Source organism: Aulonocara sp. 'chitande type north' Nkhata Bay, linkage group LG3, assembly GCF_057382095.1.
Source record: "Aulonocara sp. 'chitande type north' Nkhata Bay isolate Kocher_YH1m ecotype deep benthic linkage group LG3, A_spYH_male_GT1.1, whole genome shotgun sequence".
Classification (NCBI taxonomy): Eukaryota; Metazoa; Chordata; class Actinopteri; order Cichliformes; family Cichlidae; genus Aulonocara; species Aulonocara sp. 'chitande type north' Nkhata Bay.
Genome location: NC_141346.1, coordinates 61,605,638 through 61,624,341, shown reverse-complemented (window position 1 = coordinate 61,624,341; position 18,704 = coordinate 61,605,638). Strand labels below are relative to the sequence as shown.

Below are 18,704 nucleotides of genomic sequence, written 5' to 3'. Positions count from 1 at the left end.
TGCCAGATAATCACAGCTGATCTCTGACAAACCACAGTCCATCAATCTGTATAAAGAATGAAAGATGTAAGTTTATTAGACAAAGTGTGAGCTTGAAATCATTCAGTGTTTCATCATCTGTTCAGAGCTGAAGAAGGTTCAGAATGTAGAAGTTTAGAAAATGGAAACTCCAAACAGCTGACAGAGTTCATACGCCTTTGTCAGGGTCAAATTCAAGCAAGACCATGTGAAAATTAAAACACATCATCCTAGGTGAACTTAAACACCTTTGTTCCCCTTTTGTTAAGACATAGAAAAGTACACCACACAAAAATACTGCAAAAGGAAACGGTCGCCTTATATACATAGTGTATAAACTCAAAATGCACATTTCACTTCAAATTAAGATTAAGGCTTTGAACAGATCACATAGTTCAGTTCAACATATAAGACTTTAAGAATGCACAAGCATCTACTTAAAATCTATTTAATTTATCATCCATGATATTATTTTGTACAATTCCAATGTATTTTGTTCATCTCCCTTAAATAAACAGGCAGTCTTAAAGTATGAAATATTCATATACAAACACATATAAATGTGTGTACTGTCTCAGTGGCTGATAGTACCCCACAGGCCTCAGTGTGAGCTTGAAGACATTTATAATGTTTAAGTAGTTTAATGTGCAGGTGCTGACGATAAACACATTTTGAATGAAAGCCGGGGAACTTTGGTAGCACAGAAACAAGTGGCTATTCTTTGTGACTATATGGATCACTCACAATACCATTATTTCACACAAAGGCACCAAATTAATACTCAAAAAAGCTGCAGCAATACACACAAATATAAACAGTACTTGGTGACAACTTTGCTTTTAGCCTTTAACCCTTCTTGACTACTTTTGATGTGGCCTCTATATTTTACCTTTAAAAACAGTTTATCTTGCCAATCTGTTATTTTCTCATTTTGACCAACTGTATCAGCACAATTTATCTAAATTCAGACAAAATTTAAAATACACGTAGAAAGTGATATTTTGACTGTAAAAACCACACACATGTTTAACGAATCATCTTCATAACTTGAAATGCAAATAGAGATTGTACACTTTTAAAAATACGCACACGTTTTGCAAACAACAAAGTTATATGGTACTATTTACCAAAAAATGCAGCCAAGGCTCAGACGTTTTTCATATAATCATTTCAAACTATTTACAGAACAATCAGGTGTCAAACAATAGTTTGTGTCACTCTAACACATATGAGAACAGCACAGGGATAAACCTGCAGGTCTGACAGCAGGTGTGTCACTCAGCGTTTACACTGCAATCTGCCTTTGTTGGCTTTAAGGCAGCAACTGTGACGATCACTAGTAGAACTGACACACAAAACAAAACAACAGCTACACACTAAATACACAAGACAACAAACTAACTTGAGACCAAACACGGTAAACGTCACAAATCTCTCACGTATCAAAACTCTCTCTCTCTTTCGCTCACTCGCTCTCTCTTGCCGGTCACTCCTAAAACTTCCCCCTTTTGCTAAACAACCAAATGTCATGTTTCCATATCATTTTTGATTGGTCGACATGGTACATTTTCCCACCTATAGGGCTTTGGAGCGTGATGTCACGGGAGATGGGCCACGCCCCCTTCCGCCATGACAGTAGGCCAGCCAAAGGATACCATTTCAGCTATGGATCGTACGTGTTGTGTTGTCGGTTGCAACGTTAGATCACACGATCGTGAAGGCAAGAAGCTGGATAACGGGCTCTCTTTTCATCGTTTTCCATCCTGGAGGCAACGTGAGGGATCCCATGTATCCGATATTACTAAACAAAGACGTCAGGCTTGGATTGCAGCGGTGAGACGAGCGGATATCGAGTTCTCTGCAATCCCCAGCTTTTTGTTGGTTTGCTCACGGCATTTTCTTTCCGGTGAGTTCTAAATTAATTCATATCACTCTTGAAAGGCTTTTAGTGTGATTTTCAACGTGCTGAGGTCATAGATAATGAGATAAAACATGCTAATGTGTGATGCTGCAGAACCACATCATGTCGACTGAGTAGCTTATGATTTGGCATTATTGCAAGCAAACCAGCATATGAAATGGATGTAACAAATCCAGACTGGGCACCAACACTGCACATGGGGCATGACGACATACCTGTATCAGACTCGGACCGGCACTCAAGGCGTACGCAACGGAAGCGAAAAAGAGCACCCATCGGAGGTAAACAACCCCCCCCCCCCCTCTAAAAACATACTAAATTGCTATCACTGTACACTAATCCGCACATAACTTCCAGATGAATCACACACCTGTCATTGGAATATTGGTGTACATTTACCTTATGTCTAATTTTATCTTACAGGCTTTCGTTATGCAGCTGCAGAGTCTGAAGGTGTGCCCCGTGCAGAAGTGATTGATGAAGATCTGACAGAAGACCAACAGCAAAATCACAATGTCATGGAGGCAGTGGACAGCAGTTGTGTTGGACAAGTGGAGGTTGAGGTACCAGCTGCAAATGTGGATATACTGAAGAAATGTAAACCTTTTAAAATGATGACAGATTACAAACTCTCAGCTGTGTCTGTAATCAAACCTCTGTAACTTTGCTTCACTTCAGCAGCATCAGCTCATGTTCACATGTTGATTCATGGTTTGCTTCAGTTTTTGATGGACTGCAGAATATTTTGAAGGTTATCTGCTATAAAAAGCCAGAACAGGAAAATCTGCTTCATGTGTTTCTGTTTGATCCTCAGTGACTTTGACACAAAGGCCTCTGCTGTGATGATCACACCTCTGATCAAGTCTCACAGTGTCAGCTTTGTTTTTATACATATGGATATGTGCTGATAAATGATCAGAGTTATAATATTTCCCACTGTCTGCTGTGTGCCGTGACCTTTGACCTGCTAAAGACAGTCAGCTGTGGATTATTCATTGTTGTGTCTGATACTTAGAACTGTGAGGAAGAACACTACACAGTTCATCAGGGTCCCCTCTCTCTGAATCAGGAAAGGTGGGCAGGCCGCGTGTGGGACGCGGGCCATACGTTGAGTCTCACTGTTTGAAATGTGAACATTGTTCTGCTGCAGTCAATGGACTAAACCAGAGAAGAAGAAAACAGACTTTACCATGAAGATCCTCAGTGTGGATCAGTATAATATCAGCCTGATGTCTGCAGTTTAGTGTCAGCACAACTTTCACATCATATTCATCTCAGCACAACTAAAACATGCTGACTGACCTCAGAGTTTCAAGTCCACATCCTGGACTCTCCAGGAAACCACACAGATGCTTCACTCCTGAATCCTGCAGCTTGTTGTTCCAGCTCAGCTCCAGCTGTCTCAGATGGGAGGGGTTGGACTTCAGTGCTGCTGCCAGATAATCACAGCTGATCTCTGACAAACCACAGTCCCACAATCTGTATAAAGAATGAAAGATGTAAGTTTATTAGACAAAGTGTGAGCTTGAAATCATTCAGTGTTTCATCATCTGTTCAGAGCTGAAGAAGGTTCAGAATGTAGAAGTTTAGAAAATGGAAACTCCAAACAGCTGACAGAGTTCATACGCCTTTGTCAGGGTCAAATTCAAGCAAGACCATGTGAAAATTAAAACACATCATCCTAGGTGAACTTAAACACCTTTGTTCCCCTTTTGTTAAGACATAGAAAAGTACACCACACAAAAATACTGCAAAAGGAAACGGTCGCCTTATATACATAGTGTATAAACTCAAAATGCACATTTCACTTCAAATTAAGATTAAGGCTTTGAACAGATCACATAGTTCAGTTCAACATATAAGACTTTAAGAATGCACAAGCATCTACTTAAAATCTATTTAATTTATCATCCATGATATTATTTTGTACAATTCCAATGTATTTTGTTCATCTCCCTTAAATAAACAGGCAGTCTTAAAGTATGAAATATTCATATACAAACACATATAAATGTGTGTACTGTCTCAGTGGCTGATAGTACCCCACAGGCCTCAGTGTGAGCTTGAAGACATTTATAATGTTTAAGTAGTTTAATGTGCAGGTGCTGACGATAAACACATTTTGAATGAAAGCCGGGGAACTTTGGTAGCACAGAAACAAGTGGCTATTCTTTGTGACTATATGGATCACTCACAATACCATTATTTCACACAAAGGCACCAAATTAATACTCAAAAAAGCTGCAGCAATACACACAAATATAAACAGTACTTGGTGACAACTTTGCTTTTAGCCTTTAACCCTTCTTGACTACTTTTGATGTGGCCTCTATATTTTACCTTTAAAAACAGTTTATCTTGCCAATCTGTTATTTTCTCATTTTGACCAACTGTATCAGCACAATTTATCTAAATTCAGACAAAATTTAAAATACAAGTAGAAAGTGATATTTTGACTGTAAAAACCACACACATGTTTAACGAATCATCTTCATAACTTGAAATGCAAATAGAGATTGTACATTTTTAAAAATACGCACACGTTTTGCAAACAACAAAGTTATATGGTACTATTTACCAAAAAATGCAGCCAAGGCTCAGACGTTTTTCATATAATCATTTCAAACTATTTACAGAACAATCAGGTGTCAAACAATAGTTTGTGTCACTCTAACACATATGAGAACAGCACAGGGATAAACCTGCAGGTCTGACAGCAGGTGTGTCACTCAGCGTTTACACTGCAATCTGCCTTTGTTGGCTTTAAGGCAGCAACTGTGACGATCACTAGTAGAACTGACACACAAAACAAAACAACAGCTACACACTAAATACACAAGACAACAAACTAACTTGAGACCAAACACGGTAAACGTCACAAATCTCTCACGTATCAAAACTCTCTCTCTCTTTCGCTCACTCGCTCTCTCTTGCCGGTCACTCCTAAAACTTCCCCCTTTTGCTAAACAACCAAATGTCATGTTTCCATATCATTTTTGATTGGTCGACATGGTACATTTTCCCACCTATAGGGCTTTGGAGCGTGATGTCACGGGAGATGGGCCATGCCCCCTTCCGCCATGACAGTAGGCCAGCCAAAGGATACCATTTCAGCTATGGATCGTACGTGTTGTGTTGTCGGTTGCAACGTTAGATCACACGATCGTGAAGGCAAGAAGCTGGATAACGGGCTCTCTTTTCATCGTTTTCCATCCTGGAGGCAACGTGAGGGATCCCATGTATCCGATATTACTAAACAAAGACGTCAGGCTTGGATTGCAGCGGTGAGACGAGCGGATATCGAGTTCTCTGCAATCCCCAGCTTTTTGTTGGTTTGCTCACGGCATTTTCTTTCCGGTGAGTTCTAAATTAATTCATATCACTCTTGAAAGGCTTTTAGTGTGATTTTCAACGTGCTGCGGTCATAGATAATGAGATAAAACATGCTAATGTGTGATGCTGCAGAACCACATCATGTCGACTGAGTAGCTTATGATTTGGCATTATTGCAGGCAAACCAGCATATGAAATGGATGTAACAAATCCAGACTGGGCACCAACACTGCACATGGGGCATGACGACATACCTGTATCAGACTCGGACCGGCACTCAAGGCGTACGCAACGGAAGCGAAAAAGAGCACCCATCGGAGGTAAACAACCCCCCCCCCCCTCTAAAAACATACTAAATTGCTATCACTGTACACTAATCCGCACATAACTTCCAGATGAATCACACACCTGTCATTGGAATATTGGTGTACATTTACCTTATGTCTAATTTTATCTTACAGGCTTTCGTTATGCAGCTGCAGAGTCTGAAGGTGTGCCCCGTGCAGAAGTGATTGATGAAGATCTGACAGAAGACCAACAGCAAAATCACAATGTCATGGAGGCAGTGGACAGCAGTTGTGTTGGACAAGTGGAGGTTGAGGTAGCAGCTGCAAATGTGGATATACTGAAGAAATGTAAACCTTTTAAAATGATGACAGATTACAAACTCTCAGCTGTGTCTGTAATCAAACCTCTGTAACTTTGCTTCACTTCAGCAGCATCAGCTCATGTTCACATGTTGATTCATGGTTTGCTTCAGTTTTTGATGGACTGCAGAATATTTTGAAGGTTATCTGCTATAAAAAGCCAGAACAGGAAAATCTGCTTCATGTGTTTCTGTTTGATCCTCAGTGACTTTGACACAAAGGCCTCTGCTGTGATGATCACACCTCTGATCAAGTCTCACAGTGTCAGCTTTGTTTTTATACATATGGATATGTGCTGATAAATGATCAGAATTATAATATTTCCCACTGCCTGCTGTGTGCCGTGACCTTTGACCTGCTAAAGACAGTCAGCTGTGGATTATTCATTGTTGTGTCTGATACTTAGAACTGTGAGGAAGAACACTACACAGTTAATCAGGGTCCCCTCTCTCTGAATCAGGAAAGGTGGGCAGGCCGCGTGTGGGCCGCGGGCCATACGTTGAGTCTCACTGTTTGAAATGTGAACATTGTTCTGCTGCAGTCAATGGACTAAACCAGAGAAGAAGAAAACAGACTTTACCATGAAGATCCTCAGTGTGGATCAGTATAATATCAGCCTGATGTCTGCAGTTTAGTGTCAGCACAACTTTCACATCATATTCATCTCAGCACAACTAAAACATGCTGACTGACCTCAGAGTTTCAAGTCCACATCCTGGACTCTCCAGGAAACCACACAGATGCTTCACTCCTGAATCCTGCAGCTTGGTGTTGGAGCTCAGGTCCAGCTCTCTCAGATGGGAGGGGTTGGACTTCAGTGCTGCTGCCAGATAATCACAGCTGATCTCTGACAAACCACAGAGACTCAATCTGTATAAAGAATGAAAGATGTAAGTTTATTAGACAAAGTGTGAGCTTGAAATCATTCAGTGTTTCATCATCTGTTCAGAGCTGAAGAAGGTTCAGAATGTAGAAGTTTAGAAAATGGAAACTCCAAACAGCTGAAGCCAACAGGAAGCAGCTTCAAACAAACACAACAAGAGAAAAAACTCTGAATGTTTCACATTAAAGTCGTACATTTATCATAAAAACAGGACAAAGACTTGAAAAAGTCGTGTTTTTCCTTCCAGGAACCACAAGGCTTCACTTTTAAAGGTGAAGTGTGAAAGAAATGGACATATTTGAAGTCCAACACCTTTTTCCAGTCACATTATTAAAGCAGACAAACTACAAGCTCATTTTCATTCCAACAAGTCATCTTCTGACCTGGACTAACAACACTGGTCTCTATGTGCAGCTGGCTGTGAGACCAGTGCTCAGGGAGCGTCTACAAAGTGCAACACTGAAAGAACATCGCACACTAGCTGTGTCCCAAAACGTCGGCTGCATCCTTCGGAGGACCCGGTATTCGCGGTCTACGTGGGCCGGGTCCTTCAAAGACCGAAAAGGCTGGAAGTGCGAGGCTGTGAAATGGGACGGTCTAGCCTTCAGATTTGCGTCACCGCTGTCTTTGTGGAGTTTAATAAACTCGGCCGTCTGCTCCTTGCTATCTAAAATATAACAGGACACTGGCGTAAATTCTCGACCGTCTCACACTTCTGTTTAATCAGTTTCCTGTTTAACGTTTATTCAGCTGTGTGAAAATCCCGGAGGAACTTTGATCTCAGCCAAACCGATTTACTCCGGAACAAATAAAACACAGAAAAAAGGCAAACAATTACATTTTTAAGTTCTCCGAGTGACTTATATATCATGTTTAACCTGAGTAGCGAAAGAGCGGGGTCTGAAAACGATGAAGCCGGGTGTCCGCTGCTCTCGCCGGCTGGAGTGACCATTGAACCCCCCGGCTTGCTAGCGAGCGGGTGGGGAACAGACGTCTCCGAAAACGTCTGCACACTTTTGCAAATATGTGATGTCTTGATAAACCAAGCAGATATTTGAAGTTTACACAGCTACTTTCTCACCTGAAAATATGTTAAAAGTTTATTTTGTGACCCAGAAAGATTAATAAGAGTAATTTGAAAACTTAGTAGCAGCCGCCATTGTTGGCAGCTGAAATTTGGCTGGGCCGCGCTATGAATTCTGGGATATGGTGGTCCACGAAGGACACACCCGACGAATCCTTCAAATTCGGGGAAATGAAGGACGCATTTGAAGGAGTCGACAAATACGGACAGCCTTCATCGCCTGGCTGTGACGTAATCGGCCTTCAAATGCAGCCTCTGGAGGATGCAGCCGACGTTTTGGGACACAGCTACTAATTTGCTTCCATCATCCAACCTGAAGAGGAAACAGGGACGGCTCCCCTTCAAAGTAAAAGCTGCTCCTTTTGGACACAGTATCAAAGAAAGTCTACAGTATAACATAGAAAAGACAGAACAAAGTTTTGGTTGTTTTTAAATTGTGCAGAAATGAAACTACACTAAGCTCAATTATGTGACAGACATTTCATCCCATGTCAGTTTGGCCTCATCCTGGGCCGGATTATCCAGCACACACTCTGACCACAGGCCCAGGGGCCACACACAGCTGGGCTCCATCCAAGAGACAGCAAACAAACCAACACAATAATAAAAAGCACCATGTGATCTTCTTACATCTTCAAGACAAACATAGTAAAAACATGAGCATATTTGTTTCCTGATAAAATGATGTGACAGGTAGAACAGAGTAAAGTGGTGGTGTTACAGCCTTTCTCCCCTCTGCTGCCGAGGCTGTTAGTCTCTCCCAAACTCAGCTACAGGACTTCCAAATGAATGAAAGCAGCAGAAGTGGCTTTACAAATGAAAGAGGAAGAGGAGAAGAAGAGGAGAGGGAGGCCACCCTGACCATCACTCCAGCTGAAAACATCACACTTCCATTAAAGTTGGTGAGGAAATGTTGAGCAGGATGAGCTGCTGGCTAATCTGGAGGCTGTAGCAGCAGCTCACAGTCACAGTGGGTTTCCACTCATGAAAAAGCTCTGGCTGCTTCATTTCTCATCTCATATCAGAGACTTTAATGCTTCACTGAAGCTGTACTGTGATGCTTCCATATTCCAGTGAGGCCTCCATAATGATTTCAGCTGTTCTGTACACACACTGTGTGCCCTGTATGGCTCAAAGTCTCTGCAGCCTGTTTTTATCTGCTATCATCAGATCTTCATCATCCTCATTCACATCCCTCACACACTCTACAGCCTCATCAGCACTGACTTCATCTTCACTGACTGATGGAGCACAACATGAACCTGTGGAGGCTGAAACACTGTCCTGTCAAACATCTCCCCGTCACCACTCCACTTCTGTCAGCCTTTAAATGAACCCTGCTCAAGTCTGTCACTTCTGTTTGGAGCCAAACGAGGTTAAAGATTACGCCACTACATTCTTGTCTAGAAAATATTAAAGTGTATTTGGTGACACACAAAAAAGGGTAAAAGTATAGTTTGGGTCCACACATGTCCAAACCCTGGTGTGTAGGCCTACTTAGTATTGAGAAAAGCCCACTAAAAGAACGCCCACCAGACCAAAGCAATGGTGTTGACTTGATCAGCATTAACCCCGCCCCCTGACTTTGATGGGTGAAGCTGACAAATAAAATGTATTTATGAACAGCGATGCAGGGCCAGGAGTAGCAACGTGAATTAAATAAATACATCATTAAATAATTCATTAAATGTGTCAGTAAAATAATTAAAATAGAAAACAAACCAACAAAATATGTAATTAACTAATTTGAATTGTACATAAATACTTAATGAATTATTTTAAATGAAATTAACCGATAATTCATTGTGATTTTGTTTTGTGTTTTGATGAGCTAATAATCAGCTCTCTTTTTCTCATTGTTGTTCTAAGCCGCTTATCCAAAGGTAAGGCACTACCTGTTGAATTATTTCCAAAGTGTGCCAAATTGGACATTACAAATTAAAGTCTACTCACTGAAATTACTGGGGAATGTCTGCTTTGATTTTGATGAGAATCTCATGACAGTACTGAGGATTTAATGCAGTTGGACTGCTAAAAATGATTGAATGCGGTTGGACCGCTAAAGGATTTAATACGGTTGGACGGTGGAAAGCAGTTGGACTGCTGAGTGATTTTAGTATATTAGGGAATTTGGTTATTGTTTGGGGTGGAGCCCGTATTGGTTATAAGGTTGGACCTGCTTCAGTCTTACACTTTTTTGGCTGTTTTACTGTTGTTCCAAAGTATTATAAATTATTCAAGAACGTCAGTTGGACTGATAGGAAGCGCAGTGCTCAGAGGTAACGCTTGCCAATGCCAAGGACGCTTAGGCATTGTCCTCGAAGAGGGATAGTCAGTTGGTCACTGTGGAGCTTGGGGCACTCCAGAATAACTAGGAGTTAGAGTCTCCTTACCGTTTGGAACGGTAGTCTGCGCTTTTTTGGCCAGCAGAAGTTGGACTTCGGGCGTGTAACTTTAACTTAAAACTTCGGGGTAAGCCTTGGCTGTGAAATGCCAAAAATAGAGCTTCAGGCAAAGTTTGGGTTGGTTGACGCTTTTAAATTGAGTTAGGGATTTTAGAGATGAGGCCAGAAACTGTTGGACAGATACTGGTTAATTGATCACAAAAAAGTTGGACTTTATCGGTTGGACCGTTAACTTAAATTTGTCGAAATTGTTTAGGCGCTAAAGCTGACAGATGTGACAGTGGTTGTAAATATAAGACGTCTTTGTAATATAAAATAAGAGATCTCTGTGTGAAAGGAGTCTGAGGCAGTGCTGGAGCTATTTTTAGACTGTGTGTGTGTGAGTGTGAAAATGCAAATTAGTCAGCAGTGAACTGTTTAAACCACAGTTGGTTTTACAAATACTGCTGCAAACATTGTTGAGTGTGTGTTTAAGACGCCATTTATGTTCATTAGAGGGCTATAAATAAAGTTTTGAGTTGCCGTAGTGGATGTATAGTAGTTGACTGAGTTTTGATATATAAATATAGTGAGTGCACTGTATATATTTAAGACTAACATATTACTTTTAGGAGTAACCTCTCATCAGCAATAAATGCTGGTGTGTTTTATTTTTTCTATTCTATGTGTGTGCTGTGAGAATTAATAGAGGTTTCAATGGTTTTCTTTGACTTGCTCTTTCTGATTATGAAAGGCATGTCTGAAATACTCTTAGGAAAGCGTGTTGTGAGTATATTCCTCAACTCTTGTCACAGTTTAAGTGTGTGAATGCTGTGAGTAGCAGGCTTTGAGTGATTGGGTGTGATTTGTACAAAATAATAAATAATAATAACACTATGAAAGTTGATAGTAGAGTGAGTGTAGAAGTGGAAGTGTGAGAGAAAAGGCGGTGTGTGTGTGAGACGATCTGACAAACGCAAAGAATTTAGTATATTTAGAAGTGTGTGCGTGAAATAAGGGTGAATTGTTTTAGATCAAGACTTAGTAAAACAAGAGTTTTATTAGCCTGTAAAAAAAACAAAACAGGAGAGATAGAAACAGAAAATATGGTTCTGAGCAGCTGCAAGGTTGACAGGAAATGGTGTGTGTGACAGGAACTTTGCATGCCCATAAAAGGAACTGACTGTGACAAGTGAGCACACAGAGAGAGAAACATACGAGTTAAACTCCAGGCAGATGAAGCAAATGGAGGTTTTAAGAAAAGAAATGAAAAGGATATTAATTGTATGCTTTAGTGTGTCAATACAGGTGGACTTCTTTCAACCTAGAATCTTGAGTACAAAACCATTGATTAACAGAATTGGGAGGAAAACAGGCCAGATTTTGGCTTAAAATTTTACAGCTTGACCTCCCACTTGTCCCGATCCTGAGAAGAAGCTCATAGGACAGTTAATCTCCTGATGAAGACCGACAGAACATCGTGGACTTCAAGAATTAACAGCAGGCAAAAGACAGTGCAACTGAAACTACACTGACGATACCAGCAGCAGCATGGAAGAAAAGCACGTGATGGAAAATGCACGGTGAACTGCAGGCTGGTAAGAACAGTGTGACATAACTGTTTAAAGACACTGAATGGGATATTTTGCCAGGCTGGGATTTAATCTAAAAGGAAAATACTGAAAAGAGCAACGGAGAAGAAACAGAGAAGAAACAGACTGTGTTTGCTGGGGATCACAAGACAACAAAGGACACTAAGAGAAGGGCACAGGGGCCAGTGGGAAGGTGAAGCCCAGACGAGTTCGACTGCGAGAATAGAGGGTACAATTGGGTTGAAATTGAAGCCGGAACTCAGGATGGTTTAGGGATGTCCACGTCACAAACAAAGAGGTAAACAAAAAGAAGGTAAAATAAAGAGAGAAAATAACTGACAATTACATTAATGAATAGAAGACACACATACAGATATTACATAGATTTATTTTTAGGATAAAGGGGAGAGCTTATACGTAGAAATGACTTTTTATACATATTGCATTTTGTGCCTTTAAGGGAGTTGTGGCTCAATTCGTCTCTTGAGGGTCACGAGCCTTTGGCTAGCGCTATGATTAGCCAATCTACTGTGAGGATGATATGAGTTATTGAAGGATTGCACACGCTTACAGACACAGAGTCCATAAACACACATGACAGTATTGATTCCAGGCAAAAGGCCTCAAATTAATTTAGCGTTTAACTGAACTTGAGCTGGCCCTGTAATAAGTGACAGAAAAGAGGAACTGAATAGGAGTTTCTTGCTTTAGAGAAGGACCAAAGGAAGGAAAGCATATATTTTGGTTAAGTCTGATAAACTAGAATGAGAAGGTATTGTTACATCAAAGGAGCAAGATGAAATAAAAAGGCTGTACCAAAAACAGGTTATAACATAGGAAATGTGAGTTTTAAAATGAAGTTAGTGTTAACCAGAGATGGGCAGTAACGCGTCACTTGTAACGCGTTACTGTAATCTGATTACTTTTTTCAAGTAACAAGTAAAGTAAGGGATTACTATTGCAAAATCGGTAATTAGATTACCGTTACTTTCCCGTAGGAACGCTGCGTTACTGCGTTACTAAAACAGTGATTTTTTTGCGAGAATGTCTCATGACAGTGACGTAAGCGAGTGCGCCGTTAGTGACAACAGCTGTGTGCAGATCAACAATGGATCATAAATCGATTGTGGGAGAGAGTATGAGCGTGCAGCGTTTAAAGCGTGGAAGTACTGACCTTATTTTGAGTTTGATTCCATAAAAAGTGACAAAAACATTAGTGTCCGTTGTGCGTGGGAAGAAAACCTTTTACAGCGGAAAAAAAACCCTAAACTTCCAAGCAAGCACCGAGTGCGCAACGACGTAATGGGAAATTCACAGAGAAACTCGCGGATTCTTCAACTGACCGCGGCACACCTGCACCAGGGTAAACCTCCGCCTACCCCCAGTCCTGCTTTACAGGTCAAAATAGAGCAACAGGACCGCTGAGTCTTTGAGTTTATTTATTTTCTGCTGTGTTTTACTTGCATCTATTTGAAAGACTGAGTGTAAACACAAAAAATATTTCATTTTATGTGCTGGAATGTGCAGAAAATAGGTTTCAATGTTAAACTAATTTATTCAAGTCAGAGAATGTTGCATATAATTACATTTTTGCTTGATGCATAAAATTAAAAGATTAAAACTGATAAAACAAGTTTAAAAAAAGAGACTTTTCCATTTGATTACATTTTGTATGATGGATTATGCAGAAAAAGTAGAATTGGGCTGAAAGATCTATCGCTTTATCACCTCTTCAGGTTGTAAATCGTGTTTTTAAAAAGTAACTAAGTAACTAAGTAATTAATTACTTTTGAAAATAAGTAATCAGTAAAGTAACGGGATTACTTTTTTGGGGAAGTAATCAGTAATTAGTTACTGATTACTTTTTTCAAGTAACTTGACCAACCCTGGTGTTAACACACAGGAGTTGTTTCAAGGCAGCGTTTAGCTGTGATAAAATGTATGCAGGAGTAATTGCTTATATGTTTAAACTTAATTGATTAAAGTGGTTGTTTTTTTTTTGGATCTTTTAGTAGAATAGGCGCTTATAATGATTTTCTTGTGAAAGGAGATTCTAGGTCAGAGTGGAGGCCTTGCAGCAGCGAGACTTCTGTGTACAGGATGTTGATGATTAGATAAGGCAAGCGACAGGAAACGCATGCAGGGACGTGAAAGCAGCGTTTTAAGAGTTTTAAAATGATGAGTAACGTTGAAGAATATATATAAATACAAGTCAATAAGTCAAGAAGATAATTAGGATCAGGCTTTTGATTAAAGAGTCCCAAAGATGATAAGTTAGGGAGGTGCAGGAAAAGGTGTTTTGTTTGCTTTACAGAAGATCTCGGCGACCACAGGGGGGTGAGGATCCTGGAGGCCCGAGGCATGATGGACCACAAGAGAGGGACGCAGAAAAAACCTAATCTTACGCATGGAGTGTTCTGGAGGGGGAGCTGGTGTTTATTACTGGACCACTTAGATGACATGAGGTTGTCTGATTTGCTGAGCCAGAGGACGGCTAGAGAGGGTCAGAGCGGGAGTGGTGACCCCGATGTCCATGATGCCATGGATGGACATGGAAGCAGCTGAGTGGGCCGAGGAGTGACCCAACACAATGTATTGCGACCTCTGGTGTTCCAGAGGTCAAGAGAGGGAGTATTGAGATTGGAGAGATATTTTGCTGCTATTGTTAATAATCATCATCATTACCATTGCATTAATAATATAATCTACAGAATTGATATTGCATTCAGATGTTTAAACAGTGTGTGTCTTTCAGAAAGACTAAGTTGCAGGCTGACAGGAAGTTGCAGGTTTGAAGAGTGTGCCTTTTGCAGAACTGAAACCGAAAGCAGAGTCTAAGTGCAGGTTATTTTGAGGAGCCTTTAAGGACGAGACACACACTTAGTTAAAGAGAATCATTTATAGGTGGAAGTTTAATCATGTTTTGCTCGGGGTTGCAAAAGAGCAGTTTGTCGCAGAACTGCTGCTGATGTGTCAAGATGATAAGCGAGCATCCGGCAGTGACAGGAAGTACCTGCCATGAAGATAGGAGATAATGTTCTTTTAAACTGTGTTAAAAGTCATTGTGGTTTTGATTTGACGTATGCATATATTCTGTTTGTGACGTATGAGGGGGCGTCATTAAATTCAAGCCCTGATGGTATAAAATATCTGTTTATGCTTTGATTAAGTCGGAGATCAGCCCGGTCTGCGAACGGAGCTGGTCTTCCCACGCGTGTATTTCATTAAAATCGTTTGACCAAGTTCTGGACCATGGTTGTTTGTACTCTCCTTCCCCAATATTTGAACCTTAACATTAGTTTACTCAAAATAAATTTAAGACATCAATATTAAAGGTTAAGTTATGATAATGAATACATGCAACTATAACTGATGACATAAGAATTTGGATATTTTAAGCTAAAGCGAAGGTGCTGACTCACTTGGCATGTTACTCTCAAATCCTCCCTAATAACAATAACATAATTACACTTTAGCCACAAGAGGGCAGCAGCATTAATACAAGTCACGTGTATATAAAGGTACAGTGATTATATTACAGTGATTTTGACAAAAACAAAACAGAGGTTCATGGCAGTGTGTTTTTCATAACATACCAACCAAATTAAATAATAAAAACTTTATAACTTACAGAGCTTTTTTAGAGACTTTGACCACTGGCAGCAGCCTCAGAAGAGCCTCCTCTGAAGCAAAGTATTTCTTCAGGTCAAACACATCCAGATCTTTTTCTGATGACAGTAAGATGAAGACCAGAGCTGACCACTGAGCAGGAGACAGTTTATCTGTGGAGAGACGTCCTGAACTCAGGGACTGTTGGATCTCCTCCAGTAGAGAACGATCATTCAGTTCATTCAGACAGTGAAACAGATTGATGCTTTTCTCTGCAGACAGATTCTCACTGAGCTTCTTCTTGATGTACTGAACTGCTTCTTGATTGGTCTTTGAGCTACTTCCTGTTTGTGTCATGAGGCCTTGCAAACGAGTTTGATTAGTCTTCAGACCCAAGAGAAAACGAAGGAACAAGTCCAGGTGTCCATTGGGGCTCTGTAAGGCCTTGTCCACAGCACACTGGTAGAAGTATTTCTCTGTCTGAGAGCTTGTTTGTTGTTTTTCCAGCAGATTGAGTCCAGAGTTGATGAAGGTCAGGTGGACATGAAGAGCAGCCAGAAACTCCTGAACACTGAGATGAACAAAGCAGAACACCTTGTTCTGGTACAGTTGTTTCTCCTCTTTAAAGATCTGTGTGAACACTCCTGAGTACACTGAGGCTGCTCTGATATCGATGCCACACTCTGTCAGGTCTGGTTCATAGAAGATCAGGTTTCCTTTCTGCAGCTGATCAAAAGCCAGTTTTCCCAGTGACTCAATCATCTTCCTGCTCTCTGGACTCCAGTGTGGATCTGTCTCAGCTCCTCCATCATATTTGATCCTCTTGACTTTGGCCTGAACCACCAGGAAGTGGATGTACATCTCAGTCAGGGTGTTGGGCAGCTCTGCTCCCTCTCTGGTTTCCAGCACATCCTCCAGAACTGTAGCAGTGATCCAGCAGAAGACTGGGATGTGACACATGATGTGGAGGCTTCGAGCTTTCTTGATGTGGGAGATGATCCTGCTGGCCTGCTCCTCATCTCTGAATCTCTTCCTGAAGTACTCCTCCTTCTGTGGGTCAGTGAACCCTCTGACCTCTGTCACCATGTCGACACACTGAGGAGGGATCTGATTGGCTGCTGCAGGTCGTGTTGTTATCCAAAGGCGAGCAGAAGGGAGCAGGTTCCCTCTGATGAGGTTTATCAGCAGCTCATCCAATGAGGTGGACTTTCTTGTTTCAGTCAGGATTTTAGTTTTGTTGAAGTCCAAATTAAGTCGACACTCATCCAGACCATCAAGTATGAACACAACCTGGAAGTCTTCAAGCCTGCAGATTCCTGATTCGTTAGTTTGATTAAAGAAGTGATGAACAAGCTCCACCAAGCTGAACTTTTCCTCTTTCAGCACATTCAGCTCTCTGAAAGTGAATGGAAATATGAACTGGATGTCCTGGTTGGCTTTGTCTTCAGCCCAGTCCAGGCTGTATTTCTGTGTTAAGACTGTTTTCCCAATGCCAGCCACTCCCTTTGTCAGCACTGTTCTGATTGGTTCGTCTCTTCCTGGTGAGGCTTTAAAGATGTCTTCTTGTCTGATTGTTGTTTCTGGTCTGTCTGGTTTCCTGGATGCTGTTTCAATCTGTCTGACCTCATGTTCCTCATTGACCTCTGCAGTCCCTCCCTCTGTGATGTAGAGCTCTGTGTAGATCTGATTCAGAAGGGTTGGGCTTCCTGCTTTAGCGATCCCCTCAAACACATACTGGAACTTCTTCTTCAGTTGGGCTTTAAGTTCTCGTTTACAGAGTGGAGCAAATATTTCTGAAGGTAAGAAATTCAGAAAAAAATATTATATAATAAATATCATAGCCTTTCAGTACCCTGAAAGGATGAATGTCTATTGGTCCATTTCTTGAGCTATTAGGAAAGATCAATATTCAGTCTTTAGAGAAATTCTCTTACTGCTCTGCAGATGGTCAGCCATCTCATGCTGCTTAAGTCTCCTCAAGAAGTGGAGTGTGATCTTCAGAAATGCTTCTCTGCAGCTCTTTCTTTCATCTTCATCCTCTCCTTCAAACATCTCCTCATCCTCCATCTGGCTCTTTAAAGTTTCTGGGTGATCTGGACTCAGAAGCTTCTGGATCTTCTTCAGCTCGTTCTTCACAAACATGGTGATGTTGTCCTCCAGCCGCTGGAAAAGAAGACTATATGAATTACCCAGTGGTAAATGGACTGGTTCTTATATAGCTCTCTTTGATACTCTGTGCACACAAAGCATTTTATACAACATGCCTCATTCAACCAAGCACATTGTTCTATGCTTAAATACTTTCTTTCACACTCTGATGGATGCATCAGAGGGCAGCTTGGGTTTAGTACGTTACCCAGTACATTTGCCAGCCAGGGTTTGATTCACAAACCTTCTGACTAGTAGCTGACCTGCTCACCTCCTGAGCTACAGTCACCCCAATCTGACTGAAATCATGGAGCCCAAACTCTGATTTATGTTGGACACACTGACAATCCTCTGGTCCACAAAGTGCAGCATAGAGGTGACTGAAAAGAACAAATGTAAACGTAGTACTACAAACCATAACCACAGAGTCCAGGTGTGTTTGATGTTGCTGTGCAGACTGACCAGTGGAAACCTCTGCTCTCTGCTGGTCCACTCTGTGGAGGAGTAATGTATAATTAGCTCATGTTATGTCTGTCCACACACAGACACAAGCTAAAGGTCCATGAAGTGATGTTTGGATGGGTTCAGTCAATCAGATGACTGTCATGGTGGAGCTTTGCTAGTCCTGGTGATCCCACTGAGAATTAACAACTCAGTTTCCAGATGTCTGTAGTTTTCTGCTCAGTTTCTTTAGTCCCAACAGCTCTTACCATCTCCTGCATAAAGCTTTCCCTCCATGCTCAGATGCCCTGGAACAAGGTGCTCTCTTTATATCAGTGACTGGTTTAAAGGGACAACTTGCAGTGCTCGCCAAACTTTGTGTCAGCAAAAGTAGTTCTAATGTTTCTTACATTTATTACATTTTTACATTTTTACACACACAAATCAATGAACGCAAAAACATGAACTTTCCAGATATTTTGTTTCACAATGTTACAAAACTCAGTTCAAAACTACACAGTCTGATTTACAAGTACAAAATATTTATGACCACAGTTTGAGCCGATGTATGTCCCGAGTCTGTGGACTCAGTGGTTTTGTTTTGATTGTTATTGTCTTTTGTTACAATTTCTTTCTGATTAAGA

General features: G+C 41.0%; 1 protein-coding gene across 1 annotated transcript; it reads right to left on the bottom strand.

Annotated features, from left to right (window-relative positions):
- Positions 1-6,593: 6,593 nt before the first annotated feature.
- LOC147336457 (protein NLRC3-like) lies at positions 6,594-16,698 on the bottom strand. Its single transcript, XM_086286195.1, has 2 exons — positions 15,494-16,698; positions 6,594-6,789 (listed from the first exon to the last, which is right to left on the bottom strand). The coding sequence occupies exons 1-2, from the start codon at positions 16,555-16,557 to the stop codon at positions 6,594-6,596; spliced, it is 1,260 nt and encodes a 419-aa protein (XP_086142321.1). The 5' UTR covers positions 16,558-16,698.
- Between the last annotated feature and the right edge of the window lie 2,006 nt (positions 16,699-18,704).

Bases quoted from the DNA above. Each gene is read 5' to 3' on its own strand.
- LOC147336457 (XM_086286195.1), bottom strand. From the start codon at position 16,557: ATGGTGACAGAGGTCAGAGGGTTCACTGACCCACAGAAGGAGGAGTAC. The intron at 6,790-15,493 runs GTAAGTTATAAA...TTCTTTATACAG, and splicing joins AAAGTCTCTAAAAAAGCTCT to ATTGAGTCTCTGTGGTTTGT.